General features: G+C 42.8%; 1 protein-coding gene across 1 annotated transcript in view; it reads left to right on the plus strand.

Moving 5' to 3' along the window:
• The first annotated feature begins 11,396 nt into the window (after positions 1 to 11,396).
• The window catches only part of LOC139416011 (large neutral amino acids transporter small subunit 2-like), a 29,733-nt gene continuing 22,649 nt past the window's right edge, over positions 11,397 to 18,480 (plus strand). Inside the window, exons 1-2 of the mRNA XM_071164242.1 lie at positions 11,397 to 12,484; positions 17,681 to 17,885. Of these exons, the coding sequence (XP_071020343.1) occupies positions 12,349 to 12,484; positions 17,681 to 17,885 (341 nt within the window). The 5' untranslated portion in view covers positions 11,397 to 12,348. The remainder of the gene's footprint in view (positions 12,485 to 17,680; positions 17,886 to 18,480) is intronic.

Below are 18,480 nucleotides of genomic sequence, written 5' to 3' on the forward strand. Positions count from 1 at the left end.
GGATCTTTATTTAAAAAGTAATTGTTATTCAACATGTCCTTACCTGGGATGTGAACTCTGTTTCACTGCATTCTCATCGTCCTGCTGTGCCACCATGTCTGTGTCAATAACTGATTTCAACTGTATTCCTACACTTTGTACTTCAAAGTACATCTCAGCTTTGTTAAAAAAAAACACTTGAGAAAAACTATTTTATTTATCATAGTGATTCGGGAGTAAAATTTAAGCAGAATAATATGCCCCAACAACATTAGACAATAATACAGAAAACCCTCAAATGACCGAATCCAGTAAATGAAATCAATGAGAGAATAGTCAGATTAACTGATGACTGAAACAGCAGTGCAGATGGCACATTTTTGCTACTTGCGGAGATGTATTATAGGTATTGAATGTGTATGAGAACACTGCATACTTGTGGCGCAATCCTGAGGTTGTTAGTTCAGAGATAGGGTCATACTTTAGCTGAACAGCAATACAATTCCGAAAACACATGTTTTCACATGTGAAATGACACATGAAGTGTTCAAATGTTCTACATGTGAAATCATGTGGTTCAACATGTGACAACACTACACTATTAGCCAATTGCTGTTCATTTTTTAGGGACATTTTTATCATTTTACAGTAAATTTCTACAATAATACAGTAGGATACTGTATTAGTGTTTTGCTAAATATTTACTTGCAATGCACTTGGGTAGGGTATTTACTTGGCATGCCTCACGCTCAATAGCTTTTAAACTCACAGGATACTTTAGATGCATTCAACATTGGTTCGCACATTTGGGCAAAAACCCCCACCCGGGATTTGAACTCACAACTTCTAGGACGCGAGCGAGTTGAATTTCCTGCTTTGCCAACAGGTCTGTGGACATGACAGAGATCAACCACAGTTATATTGGCAAGAATACATTTCTGCACTTGGCTAAAAGTTGCCCGTAATCAAGTAAATAATTGTGCGATTATCTGACAACGCCAACAAAAAATGTGCAGTGCTCAGGGACGCATGTTAAGTTTTGGCCGTGTCGGAGGTGTAACTGCGTTACGTTGCAGTGTTGTTCTCTAGTTTACAAAAAGGTCAAAGGTACACATAAGGCACCCTCAGAGGAACTCACATGGTACTGGTTGGTACCTTTTAGGGTACATGTTCAGATCATCTAGTATAATGGTACATTTTTCTCCCCAATATATTCCATTTAATGCTGTGTTCGTAACCATGTGGAGGATGGGAATTTACCAGTTGTGAAGTCGTAAATACCAATTGGAACTCATTGAGAATCACTGATTGGCTAATGGCCAACAAGCTGTGTAACCTTAAACTAAAAGTACAGTTATCACGCTTGTAAACAAATTAATAGATGTATTTTTGTTAATAATGTTTTGTTGGTGCATTTAAATGCTGTTAAAGTAAAAGTATTTTCCTCAGTAGTTGACGTCAGAGGTCAGTATGTGGGAGAAATGGGAGCTCAGGATGATAGACGGGTTTTCACTAGAGATTACCAGTTGGAGGGCTGTTTAAATGGATTATTCCCAATCGTATTTGGTAAAGTCCCACTTGTTTACGAACACAGCGTTATGCTCCATTCATGTGCTGCGTTCAGTGGCTCATTAGCATATTTGGGGGCATGGTCTAAAATATGCTGCATTTGTACCAACCGTCAGTCGGAATGTTGTGCCAGAAGGACGGAAGGTCGAACAAATGTTTTTATGGACAGTGACAGTTTTATAGTCTTTGTAAGAGCTTGTGACAATCAAGCACTGCATTGTGAAGGGGTTACTTTCAATGAGTATGACAGATCTATAACACATTTCTAAGTGAATTTGGTAAGGTCTCCCAAAAAGTTACATATTGAAACTTTAAAGTCCCGACTGTGTTCACAGAGCAAAAATATACAAGATTTTACAGTAATTTAAATCAGAATACTGCAGCATACTGTCATTTAATAGAAATACAGTTGAAGTCGGAAGTTTACATACACCTTAGCCAAATACATTTAAACTCAGTTTTTCACAATTGCTGACATTTAAACCTAGTAAAAATTCCCTGTCTTAGATCAGTTAGGATCACCACTTTATTTTAAGAATGTGAATGATTTATTTCAGCTTTTATTTCTTTCATTACATTCCCAGTGGGTCAGAAGTTTACATAAAGGTAGCATTGCCTTTAAATTGTTAACTTGGGTAAAATGTTTCGGGGAGCCTTCCACAATAAGTTGGGTGAATGTTGGCCCATTCCCCCTGACAGAGCTGGTGTAATTGAGTCACGTTTGTAGGCCTCCTTGCTCGCACACGCTTTTTCAGTTCTGCCCACACATTTTCTATGGGATTGAGGTCAGGGCTTTGTTATGGCCACTCCAATATCTGGACTTTGTTGTCCTTAAGCCATTTTGACACAACATTGGAAGTATTTTTTTTTAAACTTTATTTAAAAAGGGAAGTCAGTTAAGAACAAATTATTTTCTTCAATGACGGCCTAGGAACAGTGGGTTAACTGCCTGTTCAGGGGCAGAACGACAGATTTGTACCTTGTCAGCTCAGGGATTTTGAACTTGCAACCTTTTGGCTACTAGTCCAATGCTCTAACCACCAGGCTACCCTGCCGCCCCAGTATGCTTGGGGTCATTGTCCATTTGGAAGATCCATTTGCGACCAAACTTTAACTTCCTGACTAATGTCTTGAGATGTAGCTTCAATATATCCACATAATTTCCCTTCCTCATGATGCCATCAATTTTGTGAAGTGCACCTGTCCCCCCTGCAGCAAAGCACCCCCACAACATGATGCTGCCACCCCCGAGCTTCACGGTTGGGATGGTGTTCTTCGGGTTGCAAGCCTCCCCCTTTTTCCCCCAAACATAACGATGGTCATTATGGCCAAACAGTTGGAGTGGTTGAAAATCGAGACTCCAACCTAAGTGTCTGTAATCTTCTGACTTTAACTGTAGCACCTTCAAGTTTTTTGTATATATTTACTTTATTTTTACTGCAACTTTAAACAAAGTACAAAAGTGTATTCTTAGCAATAAATATATAGCCGATCTCCATTATGTCCACAGACCTGGTGGCGCAGCAGGAACTTCAGCTATATACCAACAAAGAGGTTGTGAGTTTGAATCCCAAGAGAGATTGAGTCTCAAGTAATCAGCCTACAGCATTATACTGTCCATTTACACCCTAAATTATCTGTAGAAATGTTGTCATCTGTATTTACATGCTATCCCATCTTGAGATTTTGCCTCCCCATGTTGTCACAGTTATTTCACATTAATTTCACATCAGACCATGTTGTCACCTGTAGTTTTATGTTATCACATGTTGCTTCACATTAAAGCACGTGATCAAATGAGATCACACGAGATCACATGTGTTCACGTGAAAATCAGGTGTTTTTTCCATAAGGGAAGTCAGCGGCTGCACACACACACTCTCCCACCCCACCCCTCCTCCTCCTCACCCTAGCCCCAGCACTCTGCCTATTGCAACACAGAAAGTTCTTAGTCCTGGTGGAACCAACAGGTGGAACCTCTTGGCCTCACTCTAATTAACCCATAGAATTAGAATTCCTGGAACACAGGAACACACATTCCGATTCTATGCTACTGACAATGGTCTGAGGAGTCAATGTTCCCATTCTATTAATTATATTGCTACACTCTCACTTTACTACTAACCCTATCATTTACTTGAACAACCTATTTCATCACATCAATCAGCTCATAGATAGATAATGCACATTCCAGTCATAATGGATGATGGTAGTTAGTGAATGTCTTTATTGTCTTAACAATAAATAGATTTCCTTTCTACTCTCCTTTTTATTGTAGATGGGTACAGAAGAAAACCTTCAAATGTGATAAGATTATACATTCATTTTGTTTTTCAGATTGCACATGATCCCTTTATTACCATGAGACAGTAAAGAGTTTATGGGCCTAATCATCTTTGCTCTTTCTCCACTCTGACTCTAGCTCTAATGCAACCCGGATATATCATCTCTGTAGGATCCTAAAAGCTGCCTGGTAGGATGGTTGTGACAGTGGTAGAACCCCTACGGACTGGATCTAATAGCCTGTTAGGTTGACTACTATACCCTCTCTCTGGTCTCAGTGGCACCACAGCCATTACCTCTGTGTTTGCATGTTATTGTTAACATTTCCCAGCCACTGAGCAGTAAACAGGTTGAAAAGCCACAGTTACACATTAACCCTCCATATCTGGAGAATCTTTCTGCCTTTGACCTTACATTTCATCACCTACAGAGGCAGAGAGATGGAGTGTGTGGGTGTGTGTGTGTGTGTGTGTGTGTGTGTGTGTGTGTGTGTGTGTGTGTGTGTGTGTGTGTGTGTGTGTGTGTGTGTGTGTGTGTGTGTGTGTGTGTGTGTGTGTGTGTGTGTGTGTGTGTGTGCGTGCGTGCGTGTGCATGCATGTCTGTGTGTGTGTGTGTTGAAAGAGGACTGGTTTATGATATCACCACGATAAAAGCACAAGAACAGCTGAGTCAGGAAATGCCACTGGAGTTCACACTCAGTACATTCTCTCTAATTTATCCCTCTTGATACTCCATTCTTCTTCTACACTCCTGTCTTTTTGTCCTGGTTATTTGTGGTTTTAATTATCCTTTTTTTACCCCCTCCCCTTCTATCATTCTCCATGTATTTCTTAACTCTCAATTATTTATTCCTTTTTTCCTCTATCCCTCTCTCTGTCTCTCTCTCTATCCCTCTCTCTCTATCCCTCTCTCTGTCTCTCTCTCGCTATCCCTCTCTCTCTCTATCCCTCTCTCTCTATCCCTCTCTCTCTGTCCCTCTCTCTCTCTATCCCTCTCTTACTATCCCTCTCTCTCCATCCCTCTCTCTCTATCCCTCTCTCTCTCCCTCTCTCTCTCTCTCTCTCTCTCTCTCTCTCTCTATCCCTCTCTCTCTCTCTCTCTATCCCTTTCTCTCTCCCTCTCTCTCTCTCTCTCTCTCTATCCCTCTCTCTCTCTCTCTCTATCCCTCTCTCTCTATCCCCTCTCTCTCTCTATCTCTCTCTCTCTCTCTCTCTCGCTATCCCTCTCTCTCTATCTCTCTCTCTATCCCTCTCACTCTATCCCTCTCTCAATTAAATTAAATTAAATTAAATTTTCTTTATTGTCATGACGAAACAATGTACATATTGCCAAAGCTTATTTTGGATATTTACAATATAAAAATAAAAATGAGAATCAAAATTGTCAACGGGACAACAGTAACAACAATAACCAAGTGTCAAAATAACCATACATTCAACAATAACAATAAGCATACAGTAGAGTACATGTGCAGGTTGGTTGGTCTGTCAGACACTGTCCCTCAACTTATGGCAGGCAGCAATGTAGTGCGCTGCCAACCCACAGCTCTCTGCGTCCTCCCCCAACAGGACGAGTAGCCTACTCTCATCAGAGAGGTCTTTGAAACCTTGAATAAGGGTCTCTGTCTCGCTCTCTGTCTCTCTGTCTCTCTCTCTCTATCCCACTCTCTCTATGCCTCTCTCTAGCCTGTACTAGCCTGTACTTTGTCAAGGTTTTTCTCAGGTTTTGATCAGTAACCATGGTCAAATATTTAGCCACAGTGTACTGTCGATTTAAGGCCAGATAGCACTGCATTTTGCTTTGTGTTTGTGCTTGTGTTTCCCAATAAGGAATATAGTTTTGTTTTGACTGTGTTGTAATTTGGTTTATACTGATTGATTGGATGTTCTGGTTCTGAGGCGTGTTAGCAGAACAGGTTTGTGAACTCAGCCCCAGGACCAGCTGGAAGAGGGGACTCTTTTCTTTGCTCAGCTCTTGGCATTGCAGGGCTTGGTAATGATATGAGAGGGGGTCACTGTATTTTAGATATTTCCAAAACTTAATTGCTCAAAAAAGAGTGTTATTATTAGTGGATATTGGCCTAATTCTGCCCTGCATGCATTGTTTGTAGTTTTCATCTGGACATGTAGGATAATCTTACAGAACTCCTCATGCACGGTTTCAATGGGGTGTTTGTCCCATTTGATGAAATCTTGTTTTGCAAGTGGACCCCACACCTCGCTGCCATAAAGTGCAATTGGTTCAATGACATATTCAATTAGTTTTAGCCATATTTGAATAGGTATTTCAATTTGAATTTGCTTTTTAATGGCGTAGAATGCCCTGCGTGCTTTCTCTCTCAGTTCATTCACTGCCTCATTAAGGTGTCCAGTTGAGCTTATTTTTAAACCTAAGTAATTGTGGTGTGTGCAGTACTCTATATATTTTGTACCAATTGAGAACTTTAGTCTAATTCCCTGAGATCTGGATCTTCTCTGGAAAATGATTATTTTTGTCTTTTTGGGGTTTACTGCCAGGGCCCAGGTCTGGTAGTACTGCTCTAGCAGGTCCAGGCTCTGCTGTAGGCCATGTGCTTTGGGTGACAGCAGGCATAGGTCATCTGCGAAGAGTAGGCAATTAACTTCTGAATTGTGGAGACTAACACCAGGGGCTGAGGATTTTTCTAGAATAGTGGCCAATTCGTTTATGTAAATATTGAAGAGTGCAGGGCTCAGATTGCAACCCTGGCGAAGGCTCCGCCCCTGGTTAAAGAATCCTGTTATTTTCTTGCCAATTTTAATGCTGCACGTATTGCCAGTATACATTGATTTAATTATTATGTCATATGTTTTACCCCCTACACCACTTTCAATAACTTTATAGAACAGTCCTGTATGCCAAATAGAATCAAATGCTTTTTGGAAGTCGATAAAGCAAGCGTATATTTTTGTGGACATGTTTATCTATCAGGGTGTGTAGGGTGTAAATATGATCAGTTGTGCGATGTTTTGGTATAAATTCAATTACACTTTTACTCAAGACATTGTGCTTATTAAGGAAGTTTAGAACTCTTACATTTATATACTACAGAAAACCTTCCCCAGGTTACTGTTCACACAAATGCCTCTGTAATTGTTAGGGTCAAATTTGTCTCAGTTTTTAAAGATTGGGGTTATGAGTCCTTGATTCCAGATGTCAGGGAAATAACCTACACTCAGGATCAAATTAAACTGTTTTAATATAGCCAATTGAAATTTTGCACTAGTGAGTTTGAGCATCTCATTTAGGATGCAATCAGGTCCGCATGCTTTTTTAAATTTGAGAGCCTGAAGTTTCTTATAGAGCTCCTGGTCAGTAATAGTTTAGTTTCTTATAGAGCTCCTGGTCAGTAATTGAGGAGTCCAATGGATTTTGATTGTCCTTTATGGCTTTTTCTAATCCATTCCAACTTCTCATGAATTTGGCGTTGTTCTGCGTTTGTGTCAATTTGAACGGTGTTGTAGAGTGTTTTAAAATGGGTTGTCCACATGTCACCATTTTGTATCGCTAATTCCTTTTGTTTCGATTTTTTTCAGTTTTTTCCAATTTTGTCAGAAGTTGTTTGTGTTTATGGACTCCTCAATTAGTGTCAGCTGCTTGCTGTTGTACTGTGCTTTTTTGGTTCTGAGTGTACGTTTAGAGTTTTAAAGTATCTGTGCTTTTGGTTGGATAGTGTTCTAAGTTTTGTCCTTATAATTTTACAATCTGCATCAAACCAGTTGTCATCTGTGATCTTTTTGTTTTGTTTTTTATCAATTTCAAATGTGCTTCTTTTGCCGTTTGCCTGAATATATAGTTGATGTTTTGTACGGCTAGATTGATGCCTTCTTTACTGTGAGTGAATGTGGTATCCAGAAAGTTATCTAAGAGTGTTTGGATATTTTGGTTACTGGTTGCTTTCTGGTATTCTTCTGTGCTGATTTGGGCCCATCTGCATGAATTTCTGATGTTGTACAGCTTACTGGGCTGTGCATGTCTGGTTGTTTCCATGTCTCTCTCTCTGTCTCTCTCTCACTATCCCTCTCTCTCTATCCCTCTCTCTCTCTCTGTCTCGCTCTCTCTCTGTCTCTCTCTATCCCACTCTCTCTATGCCTCTCTCTGTCTTTCTCTACCACTCTCTCTCTATCCCTCTCCCTCTCCCTCTATCCCTCTCTCTCTCTCTCTCTCTCTCTCTCTCTCTATCTCTCTCTCTCTCTGTCCCTCTCTCTCTATCCCTCTCTCTCTGTCTTTCTCTCTCTATGCCTCTCTCTATATCCCTCTCTCTATATCTGTCCCTATCTGTCCCTCTCTGTCCCTCTCTGTCTCTCTCTATCCCTCTCTATCCCTCTCCTGGATGTAAGCAGGCATTGTCTGTCCTTATCTTGTTGCCCTAACGGTCCAGTGGTCAGATCAAACAAAGCCATCCAGCCATACACACACATACGCACGCACACACACACACACACCCCAGCATCTGCACACAGGGGCCTGTCTCTACCTCAGGTCTATTATGTGTGCCAACAAGCCACTCTGCAAACAGACAGATCTTTCTGAACCTGCTCACTGCTCTGTCCCAATGATCAAGAACAGAAGGAACACACTGTGCCTACTCTCTAGTCTAGCTCACTGTCTATTGTCTCTACACAGATGAGATTAGAAGACGCATTAGTACACACACATAGGCTATTAAGATTACTGTCCATTCGATTAACACAGTACACTTAGAAGCATCAGTGATTATCATAAAAAGCACTGTGTGATGTTAAAAGGGCTTTATAAAACGATTTGATCAATTGATTGATTTATTAAGTGCTATTCACCCTTTCCCCAATTGTATCACTTGTCTAATCACGTGTGGTCATTCATTTAGTCTACTATCAAAGTCCTATATTTATATGTTATATGTATTATTTTGTATTTTTAATCCCAGCCCCCGTCCCCGCAGGAGGTCTTTTGCCTTTTGGTAGGCCGTCATTGTAAATAAGAGTTTGTTCTCAACCAACTTGCCTAGTTTAAATAAATGTTCATTAAAAAATCAATGTGCCACTCCAGACAAAAGGCAGTTAGAGTCAGTTTGATTTAATCAATCACTGCAAACAGGACAAACAAAATGTTCCCTGGGTTTCACTCTCAAACCTGATCAAGAGTTATCACGTACTACCAGAGGAATAGAAAAACAATGAATGACGTAGTCATTAGAAGACGCTGTCATCCAGAGAAACTTATTGTAAGTCTATTCAAATAAGGAAATACATGGTATCGATCATTTCCTGACAATCTTAACTGATTTCAGAGCAACCAGAAAAGATTCTCATAATTTCTGATGAATGTTTAAACTCCCACACCAATAGAAATGAACTTTAGGAACTTTAGGAACACCTTCTTAAAAATAAATCATCTAAAAGACAACCTTCTGCACTCCATGGTGTGACCTGGTAGCATGTTAAGTTGTGCTACTTTACTGTCTGGGAGTCATATTGAACATGTCATGACGAAACCCTATCAAATTAAAATGACAAAGCTGGTTTAGCTCATCACTGCAGTGTTAACACACAGAATCACATTTTCGGCTTTCATCACTAGTGCGCTAAGCACTCATTGGAACAAAGAAAGCACGAGTTGCATTACCTCAACTAATGATTTCTCAAAATAGCCTTCAGTACCAGCTGTGTCCCAAATGGCACCCTATATAGTGTTCTGATTTTTTTTTTTTATAGTGCACTATATAGGGAATAGGGTGCCATTTGGGACCCTCAGACTGCACTGCTGAGTGAAAGAGAAGATAAATATTACCTAGTGGGTGTTATTCACAGTGAACACACACTGACACACACACACAATGACACACATACAAACACACACACACAGTGACACAGAAACACGCACAATGACAATGGTCAGGCATTGAGGCCATTAACGCAGCGGCGAGTAGAGAAGAGGATCTCTCTTTACTTAGACCTCACATGCTGACACACACACACACACACACTGACAAACACACACACACACACACACACACACACACACACATACATACTGGCACGCACACTGGGCATGACTAGGGAAGCAGGTTACTGGGCCACTCAGAAACAATGAACAGCTCTGTGTCAGAGAGTTTCCTAACCACAGATCCAGGGTCAGATATTTGTAGATCGGCCTAATGGTTATGGTTAGGAATAGGAGTTGGATAATTTGGTCGAAGCAAGCCTATCTCAGCAATAACCCGTCCAGAACCAACCAGCTGGACACTAAAGTCTGGTGCTATGGCTAGACTTTGACCGGCCGCAAGGTTAATTTCCTCTGTTACAGCATCTCACCACTATCAAACATCAATCATGTCCATTATAGCAGAGGTGAGGCTCTCGATGTACACAGTCTCAAGGCCTTAGACACCTGCTATGATTCGGCTATACATCTTGAAAGACAGCTGGCCAGTAAATAAACACCTGATTTACACACACACACACACACACACACACACACACACACACACACACACACACACACACACACAGACAAACTATTAGCAGATAATCAAGGATAGCAGCAAGAGAGTAGCATATCAGCCAAACCCAAGAGACCTGCTAGAGACACATTTGCATACACAGTGTGCATGGTGTGTGGTGTGTGTGGTGTGTGTGCATTGTGTATGTGGTGTGTATGGTCTGTGTGCAATGCCAACAAGGTTGTCATAGGGGAAGTCAGAGAAATGCACTCTCTCCACCCTACGTTACATACAGTGCCTTTGGAAATGATTCAGACCCCTGGACTTTTTCCACATTTTGTTACGTTACAGACTTATTCTAAAATGTATTAAATAAAAAAACATCCTCAGCAATCTACACACAATACCCCATAATGTCAAAGCAAAAACAGATTTATAGTCATTTTTGCACATTTATTAAAAATAAAAATACAGAAATACCTTATTTACATAAGTAATCAGACACTTTTCTATGAGACTCACCTTCCAACAGGACAACGACCCTAAGCACACAATCAAGACAACGCAGGAGTGGCTTCGGGACAAGTCTCTGAATGTCCTTGAGTGGCCCAGCCAGAGCCCAAACTTGAACCCAATCAAACATCTCTGGAGGGACCTGAAAAACAATTTAATCAATTTTAGAAAAAAGCTGTAGCATAACAAAATGTGGAAAAAGTCAAGGGGTCTGAATACTTTCCGAAGGCACTGTATGTATGTAGGCTAATGGTATAGCTACTACACCACCAGCAAACACTAGAGGTGCAAGTGAACGTGCTACATTTAGGGTCAGGTGTGAGTGAGAGAGAGAAAGAGAGAAAGAAGGGGGAGAGAGAGAGAAAGGTGGAGAGAGAGAAAGGAGGAGAGAGAGTTTGTGCAGTATTCCACTATGTTTGTGTGGTGTTTTCTTCGGGTCGTACTGTATGGAGCAGAGGGGGGTTGAGGAAAAGCTGATTACTTGAATATGGGGAGGAGGGGAAGGGTATACAGGCTGAACTGAAGCCTGGTGGTGAGAAGAGGAGGGGCTAGTGTGGAAAGGGGCGGTCCTACTGTACTCATAATATGAAGGGGACATGTATATTTACCCAATATCTTGCTCATTGTTTAGTCAAACCAAGCTGCAAGGATACCGCTGAAGACCTGAAGACCAGAAAGGACATTTTCAGGTTCAGTTTTTGGGTGGGAGACACAGTTGTGTGTTTTTCAACCAGTTTTAATGGTGCGTAAAGGGATGCTCTGAGTCGGGTCTTTGGAGCTCTCACCTGTAGTCAAGGAAGCAGTGAAAGACGTTTTAGTTTTGTTTCGAAACGAATATTTTGTGACAGAAGGGTTCTTTCGCAGTATGTCACTGGAATACGCCATTCTTGTTCACTAAATGGACTATTGAATACCTGTTACTTATTTGGTTATATATTTTCAACAATACGTTTTTTTTTGTGTCATATGTCTAACAATTAAAATAGATTACCTGTGAAATATCACAACTTTGTTACTCAAATTAGACAGTCGCGTTAATAACGGTCAATACGAGATAAAAAGCTGTTATCTCATGTTTTTATTGTCGTTGCCCGCAGTGCAAACTAGGCATTTTTCGTATTTTATCAACTGATTAGGTAGGCGAACTTGTTGCAATTTCCTTAGAGCTCAGGTAGTGCGCCAGTGCAACATTCTAACAGTAAATACATTGGTATTCTGGACAACATGAGAATACAGGTTTAAAAACAAGTTTACATGACGTGTAACTGCACTGATTTATTGTTATATAAATTAACTATTTGCGGCAGTGCGTTGCCCATAACATCTGAAGGCTCGATTCGATTCGCGAGGTGTTGAATAGGCTACACCAGAATACTGCAACAAGTAAACAATTACTTGTATCTACTCATCTTCGACACTTTTGGGCGAAGTGCTGTGAAGTGTGCTGTGTGGTCTTACCGAAGCGCACGTCCAAGTGCTCTTTAGCTATCAATTTAGAGCGACCACAGGCACAGCTGCAGCAGCAAGTGTCACAGCGAGGACTGAACAACTCTATCACCAAAATGACGAACGGACCAAGGCAACGGGGCAGCGCAGCCGCGTCTGGCGGGGATGCTGTCTCCGAGTCCGGGAAGGAGTCAGGAGGGGTGGCTCTGAAGAAAGAGATCGGCCTTGTGAGCGCCTGCGGAATTATTGTTGGTAAGTGTCAAAAATCAAACATTGGATAGGATAATGTCTCTAATAATGTTCATGCGTATTTGCAAAGGCTGGTTTGCGAATACGTTATTAATAGGCGTAGTTAATTTTGAATAATAGCCTACTGTGACCCACCTGAGCTTTAGGTACACTGACTCAGAGAAAGTGTGTGTGTGTGTGTGTGTGTGTGCGTTCGTGCATAACTAGTTGGAAAACCAGTGCTATGAGAGTGAATTGGACTGACCACTGCTCAGAGTAGCTGAGAGCTGCTTTTAAGTATGTCATAAACATTATGAATAAGATTTGGTTTGGGTAGCATAAGGTCGCTCTCCTACTTACTCAAAATGGGACCTTATTAGTGAATCATTTTAAACATATTCTAATGTCGGCTAATTATCGTTGATGGCTATTGCATCACTTCAGCAGTTACCAGTCATTCAATTCAATTCGTTCTCTATCTCGCTGTGAGTTCATTAGTCAGTTAATCAGCAACACGTTGATCATCTCTTTAATCTCCAGCCCAAACTGAAACGGTCAGGACATTATCTCCAACATTGCTGTAAATGTCTGAGCTCTGAGCTGTAATTTCAAGAAAAAGGAACACTTTTTCACATTTACAATTTCTTTGTAGTTCCAAGTAATTACACCACCATTACCATTAGAAAGGGAAAACCCATGTAACCACCGAACTAGGCTTATATCACTTGTAAATCTGTTTACCAATACTTATGATCAGAGCCATCTGATGTAGTTTATGCTTAGTGAAAGTGATCCTCCCGATATTCAAACACATCAGGGCCTGACTTTTTTTTTACGAGGAGCTTGTGTATGCACCAGTTGAGAAAGGTAGGCGCGCACAGAGGAATTTATGAGCACAATGCAAATCATTTGAGGCGTGTAAATCGATACACAGAAAAGGGATTTGTTGTTGTGAGGTCCAGGTGAATCAGTGGAGTGGTCTCTGGTCTCTGGTCTTTCAACCTTGAGGGAGATGACTCACTCACTGACAGGTTTCCATGGTAACTGAACTGACTGGATAGTCCCAGTGTCCTTTCTGTTTAGAGACAGAGTTGGGGGTAGAGAGAGAGAGCGAGAGAGAGAGCGAGAGAGAGGGGGAGAGAGAGAGAGAGGGGTGGGGGGGAGGGAGAGAGAAAAAGAGAGAGAGAGAGAGAAAAAAGAGATAGAGAGAGAGCGAGAGGTGGAGGGGGTCACAGCTAACAGAAAATGAAGCAGATATTGAAGGGAAGGCCCATGGTAGACCTCTCCTTTGAGCTCTATTGAATGAACCTGTATGAAGAGAGCCCCTATGTCCTGACTTCTGCCCCATAGACTCTCCACCATTCAAATATCATTCATTCATCTCCAACATAAATACTAGACATCGCCGTCATTAAAACAGAACGGTTCAAAAACTAAAATGGCACCCTATTCTTAATTAAAGTGCATTACTTTTGACCAGAGCTCTATGGGCCATGGCCCAAAGTGGTGCACTATATAGGGGATATGGTGCCACTTGGGTCACTGCCCTTGTTGGTTTTAAATGCAAAAGAGTGAAGAGACTAGAGGTGTGAATTGCTCCCACCCAGTCCATAGGTTCTTCATCTTCCAAATATCATTAACAGTTTAACCCACATCATGTAACCCCAATCATGAAAGTTTAAAAGAGCAAGCCAATGATTACCATAGTAGCCTACATGTCATGATGACACTCTAGTCTACAGTAAGGTCACTCTTTCACAAACACATCTGGGCCATATTCATTAATGCACACCAAAGCAAAATGGTTTGCAACAGAAGACGAAAACAAACATTTCTTATGGCATAAGTTTAGGTACTGTCCCTCCCTGTTTGAATGTTTTCTTCCGTACTATGCCAAATGAACACAACCCTGATCTCTCCTCTTATCTCACGTGAGAGGCCTTATCGTCAGATGACTGAACTCAAACTGCCATGTTCCAACTCTTCCCTCAGCCTTTGTTCTCTGTTCCCTTGAAGGGGACTGAGGGGGCGGGGGGGGGGGGGGGTTATGAGCTAAAGGTACAGTCAGTCAGATCTATTGTGAGTCCACCTTCACCCCCTTCTGGGTGAGGGGGGGGCTGAGGGGGGTGAGGAGGGGAAGGTGGCCTAATCAGAGTCAGCAGGTAGGAGTGTCAGTCAGGTGGGTGGATGATGGGGATTGCAGCAGCTCACCACATTCTTCACCTCCCCCTCCTCTTTTCATTCCTTCTAACATTATTTAATTCTTCATTCTTCACCTCTTTTACTCTGGGCCCATTAAACTCAAAGCTGGGCACTGCTGTAATGATAAGTGCTAATTGGCAGCGCTCTCTGAGGTGTGTGTGTGTCTTAGCGTCAGTGTGTGTGTGTGTGTGTGTGTGTGTGTGTGTGTGTGTGTGTGTGTGTGTGTGTGTGTGTGTGTGTGTGTGTGTGTGTGTGTGTGTGTGTGTGTTCTTTGAGAGCTTCTGGACAGTGTCCAAGCAGCAGGTTGCCTCAGCTGGGCAGTTTGTAGAGGGCTTTAGGGACAGGGAGGAAGTGAAAATGCGCTAATCTCCCTGGTCTTTGTAATATCACAGAACCTGCTCACAGCTGTAGCTCTGGCTTGAAGTCCCCATGGTACAGATCTAGGATCAGCTTCCTAACCTTAACCATTAGTGTAGGTCTCGGAGAGCCTTTTGCACATTACATCTGTGCTCAGTGTTCACCTGTCTGTGTTGTTCTGGGATGCTTGTCAGTTCATCACAGCTTGGAGCTTGGGAGCTCTGGTCAAGGGCCCTACCTCTGGTAAGGGGGCAGTAGACTGGGACACACTACACAGCACATTGTTCATGAAAGGGGATCATAAGTCTGATGTAAGCAATGTCTGCGTCTCAAATTGTCACCCTATTCCCTATAAAGTAGGGCACTGTGTTGGGGAATAGGGTGCCAATTGGGACGCAGCCTTTGTCTGAGTAAGTAAGCCTAGCACATGACATGAACAGCTTTGTCTGAGCTGTAGGCCTACCAGCATTGTTTGAGGCCAGTGATGTTTTAGTGTACATTCTCCTGCAGATTACACATGCTGGGTTTGGTTCTTACTTGTTCTAGTGGTTACAGAGACCTTTAGGTTTCATTCTCAATTCTCCACCATTCTCTCAAAGTGTGTGGATGCAAACTCCCCTTCATGGCGTGAACAATGGTGTAAACTACCACCTGCCAATGACTACACCAATCCTACCAGTCCCCTCTCATTGTCCCACCATTCACCCTATAACCTAACCCAGCCCCCTCTCATTGTCTCACCAGTCACCCTATAACCTAACCCAGTCCCCTCTCATTGTCCCACCAGTCACCCTATAACCTAACCCAGTCCCCTCTCATTGTCCCACCAGTCACCCTATAACCTAACCCAGTCCCCTCTCATTGTCCCACCAGTCACCCTATAACCTAACCCAGTCCCCTCTCATTGTCTCACCAGTCACCCTATAACCTAACCCAGTCCCCTCTCATTGTCCCACCAGTCACCCTATAACCTAACCCAGTCCCCTCTCATTGTCCCACCAGTCACCCAATAACCTAACCCAGTCCCCTCTCATTGTCTCACCAGTCACCCTATAACCTAACCCAGTCCCCTCTCATTGTCTCACCAGTCACCCTATAACCTAACCCAGTCCCCTCTCATTGTCTCACCAGTCACCCTATAACCTAACCCAGTCCCCTCTCATTGTCTCACCAGTCACCCTATAACCTAACCCAGTCCCCTCCCATTGTCTTACCAGTCACCCTATAACCTAACCCAGCCCCCTCTCATTGTCTCACCAGTCACCCTATAACCTAACCCAGTCCCCTCCCATTGTCTTACCAGTCACCCTATAACCTAACCCAGCCCCCTCTCATTGTCTCACCAGTCACCACCTGTAGAGGAATGTTGAAGTAAAAGAGAACACACACACACCAAACCCTATTCCAAAAGTCTACATCAATACCTTTGGCTTTTGTACTGTGTATTCTCCTCAGTCAACTCTGACTCTGCAAGTTCTAACATACAATCTTTAGCCCTGGCGTGCTATTCGCTGTCAAGGTTTATGAGCCAATCAGTCAGCTGAATCTGATTCTCAACCCCCGACCTCTGACCCCTACTGCTTCTTCAGATCTCTGATGGGGTGTGAGTAGTTAACCTGTCATCTAAACCAAGTCTAACCTAACACACACACACACACACAGACTCTTTCATGTTTCCTAGCTCTATAAACTGACTGCCAGTCTGATGCTTATATAGGCTGTCAGGGCATTGTTCCAATGTAGTGTAGGGGCCTCCTTAGTACACACACACACACACACACACACACACACACACACACACACACACACACACACACACACACACACACACACACACACACACACACACACACACACACACACACACACACACACACACACACACACACACACACACCTCTCCCCCTTTCTCTCTCTCTCTCTCTCTCTCTCTCTCTGTGTCTTCTCATTCTCAGTGCTAACTCAGCACATTGTGTTTCCACTCTGTCTGCTGGCTGGCTGGCTGCTCACTGCTGTTAAAATTAAATTCTCTCCTCTCTCTTTGTGTGTGTCTCTCTCTCTCTCTCTCGTTCTTCTACTTTATCTGTCTCCTTCGTTCTCACCATTTCCCTCTGTCATCCATTGTTCACTACACCACTCTTTAAATCCCAACATTCTGTTTGTCTCCCTCCGTTTTTGCCCTCCTTCTCTTCTCTAGGAAATCTGCTAAAAGGCTGAGCAATCAGATGTGTTAATGGAACATCTGTGTCAGAACTTCCTCCTCCCCTGGGTATGGTAACACGGTGTTGTCTCTCAGAGGTATAGAGCTCATGATTGGAAGAGGGATTCTGAACGGTGCTTTTGTTACACAAATGGTTTAGAATCCCTCTTTAAACTGCCTCCTTTGCTTCCACTCTGTTCCCCACAATTGATCTCCTGATTGAAAACCTGTGACAAATGCTGGTGTCACGTCGATAACGTTCCCTTCTCCCATCGTTATTAGATGGTGGAACTGATGTTCTCTCACCCTAATGTCTCCATCCCCCTTCAGCTCTTCCTACCTGTGAATAACACTGATGTCACGCTAGTAACCCCCCACCCCCCCTCTCCCTTCTCCTTGGTACCTCAAATAACTGTTGGTGTCACTTCAATAACAGTCCCCTCTTCTTCTCTCTATCCTAGGTAACATCATCGGGTCGGGCATCTTCGTCAGCCCTAAGGGTGTGATGGAGAACGCCAGTTCGGTGGGTCTGGCGCTGATCGTGTGGATCGTCACGGGCATCATCACGGCCATCGGGGCGCTGTGCTACGCCGAGCTGGGTGTCACCATCCCCAAGTCAGGGGGAGACTACGCATACGTCAAGGACATCTTCGGAGGACTGGCAGGGTGAGTGGCTGGATCTATGGTGCTTGGTGACCTTTGACCCACGACTGTATTCACTGATCTAACTCACTCACTCATTCTTATCCTCTCTGGTATCCTCTGCCCAGGACATATCACCAATCCTTTGTCCACATTGATTAATGTGTTTTGTAGTGTTCGCCCAGACGGTTAACACACACAGATCTTGTGTTGTAACAGTCTGGATCCATTTTGTATCAGAGTATTTTCAGAGAGGAATCCACCCAGACCAAAACACCTCAGACTATTGTTAGTGTCCCGTCAGTAGATCAATGAGAGGTTTACAATGAAACTAACTTTTACCCAGAACTAACTGATATTCTCCGTTTGAAGGCTTTGTCTAGTATGTTAGAATGGGTCTCGTACGGTTTCCTCCAGATGCCTCAGATGTTTAGGTTTGAAGTTCTTCGGGGCACATACTGTTTCCTTCTCTCTGTGATACCAAGTTACGATCAAGGAGTGTTTGTTTTGATGGTGTACTGTGTAGGAGTAGGAGGGTACAGCAGAAACAAGGTTGTTGATAACGACACCCCTGCGTTGCCGGGTGGTGGGGGTGGACTCTTCCGCAGAGTCTCTCCAT

This window comes from Oncorhynchus clarkii, chromosome 9, assembly GCF_045791955.1.
Source record: "Oncorhynchus clarkii lewisi isolate Uvic-CL-2024 chromosome 9, UVic_Ocla_1.0, whole genome shotgun sequence".
Classification (NCBI taxonomy): domain Eukaryota; kingdom Metazoa; phylum Chordata; class Actinopteri; order Salmoniformes; family Salmonidae; genus Oncorhynchus; species Oncorhynchus clarkii.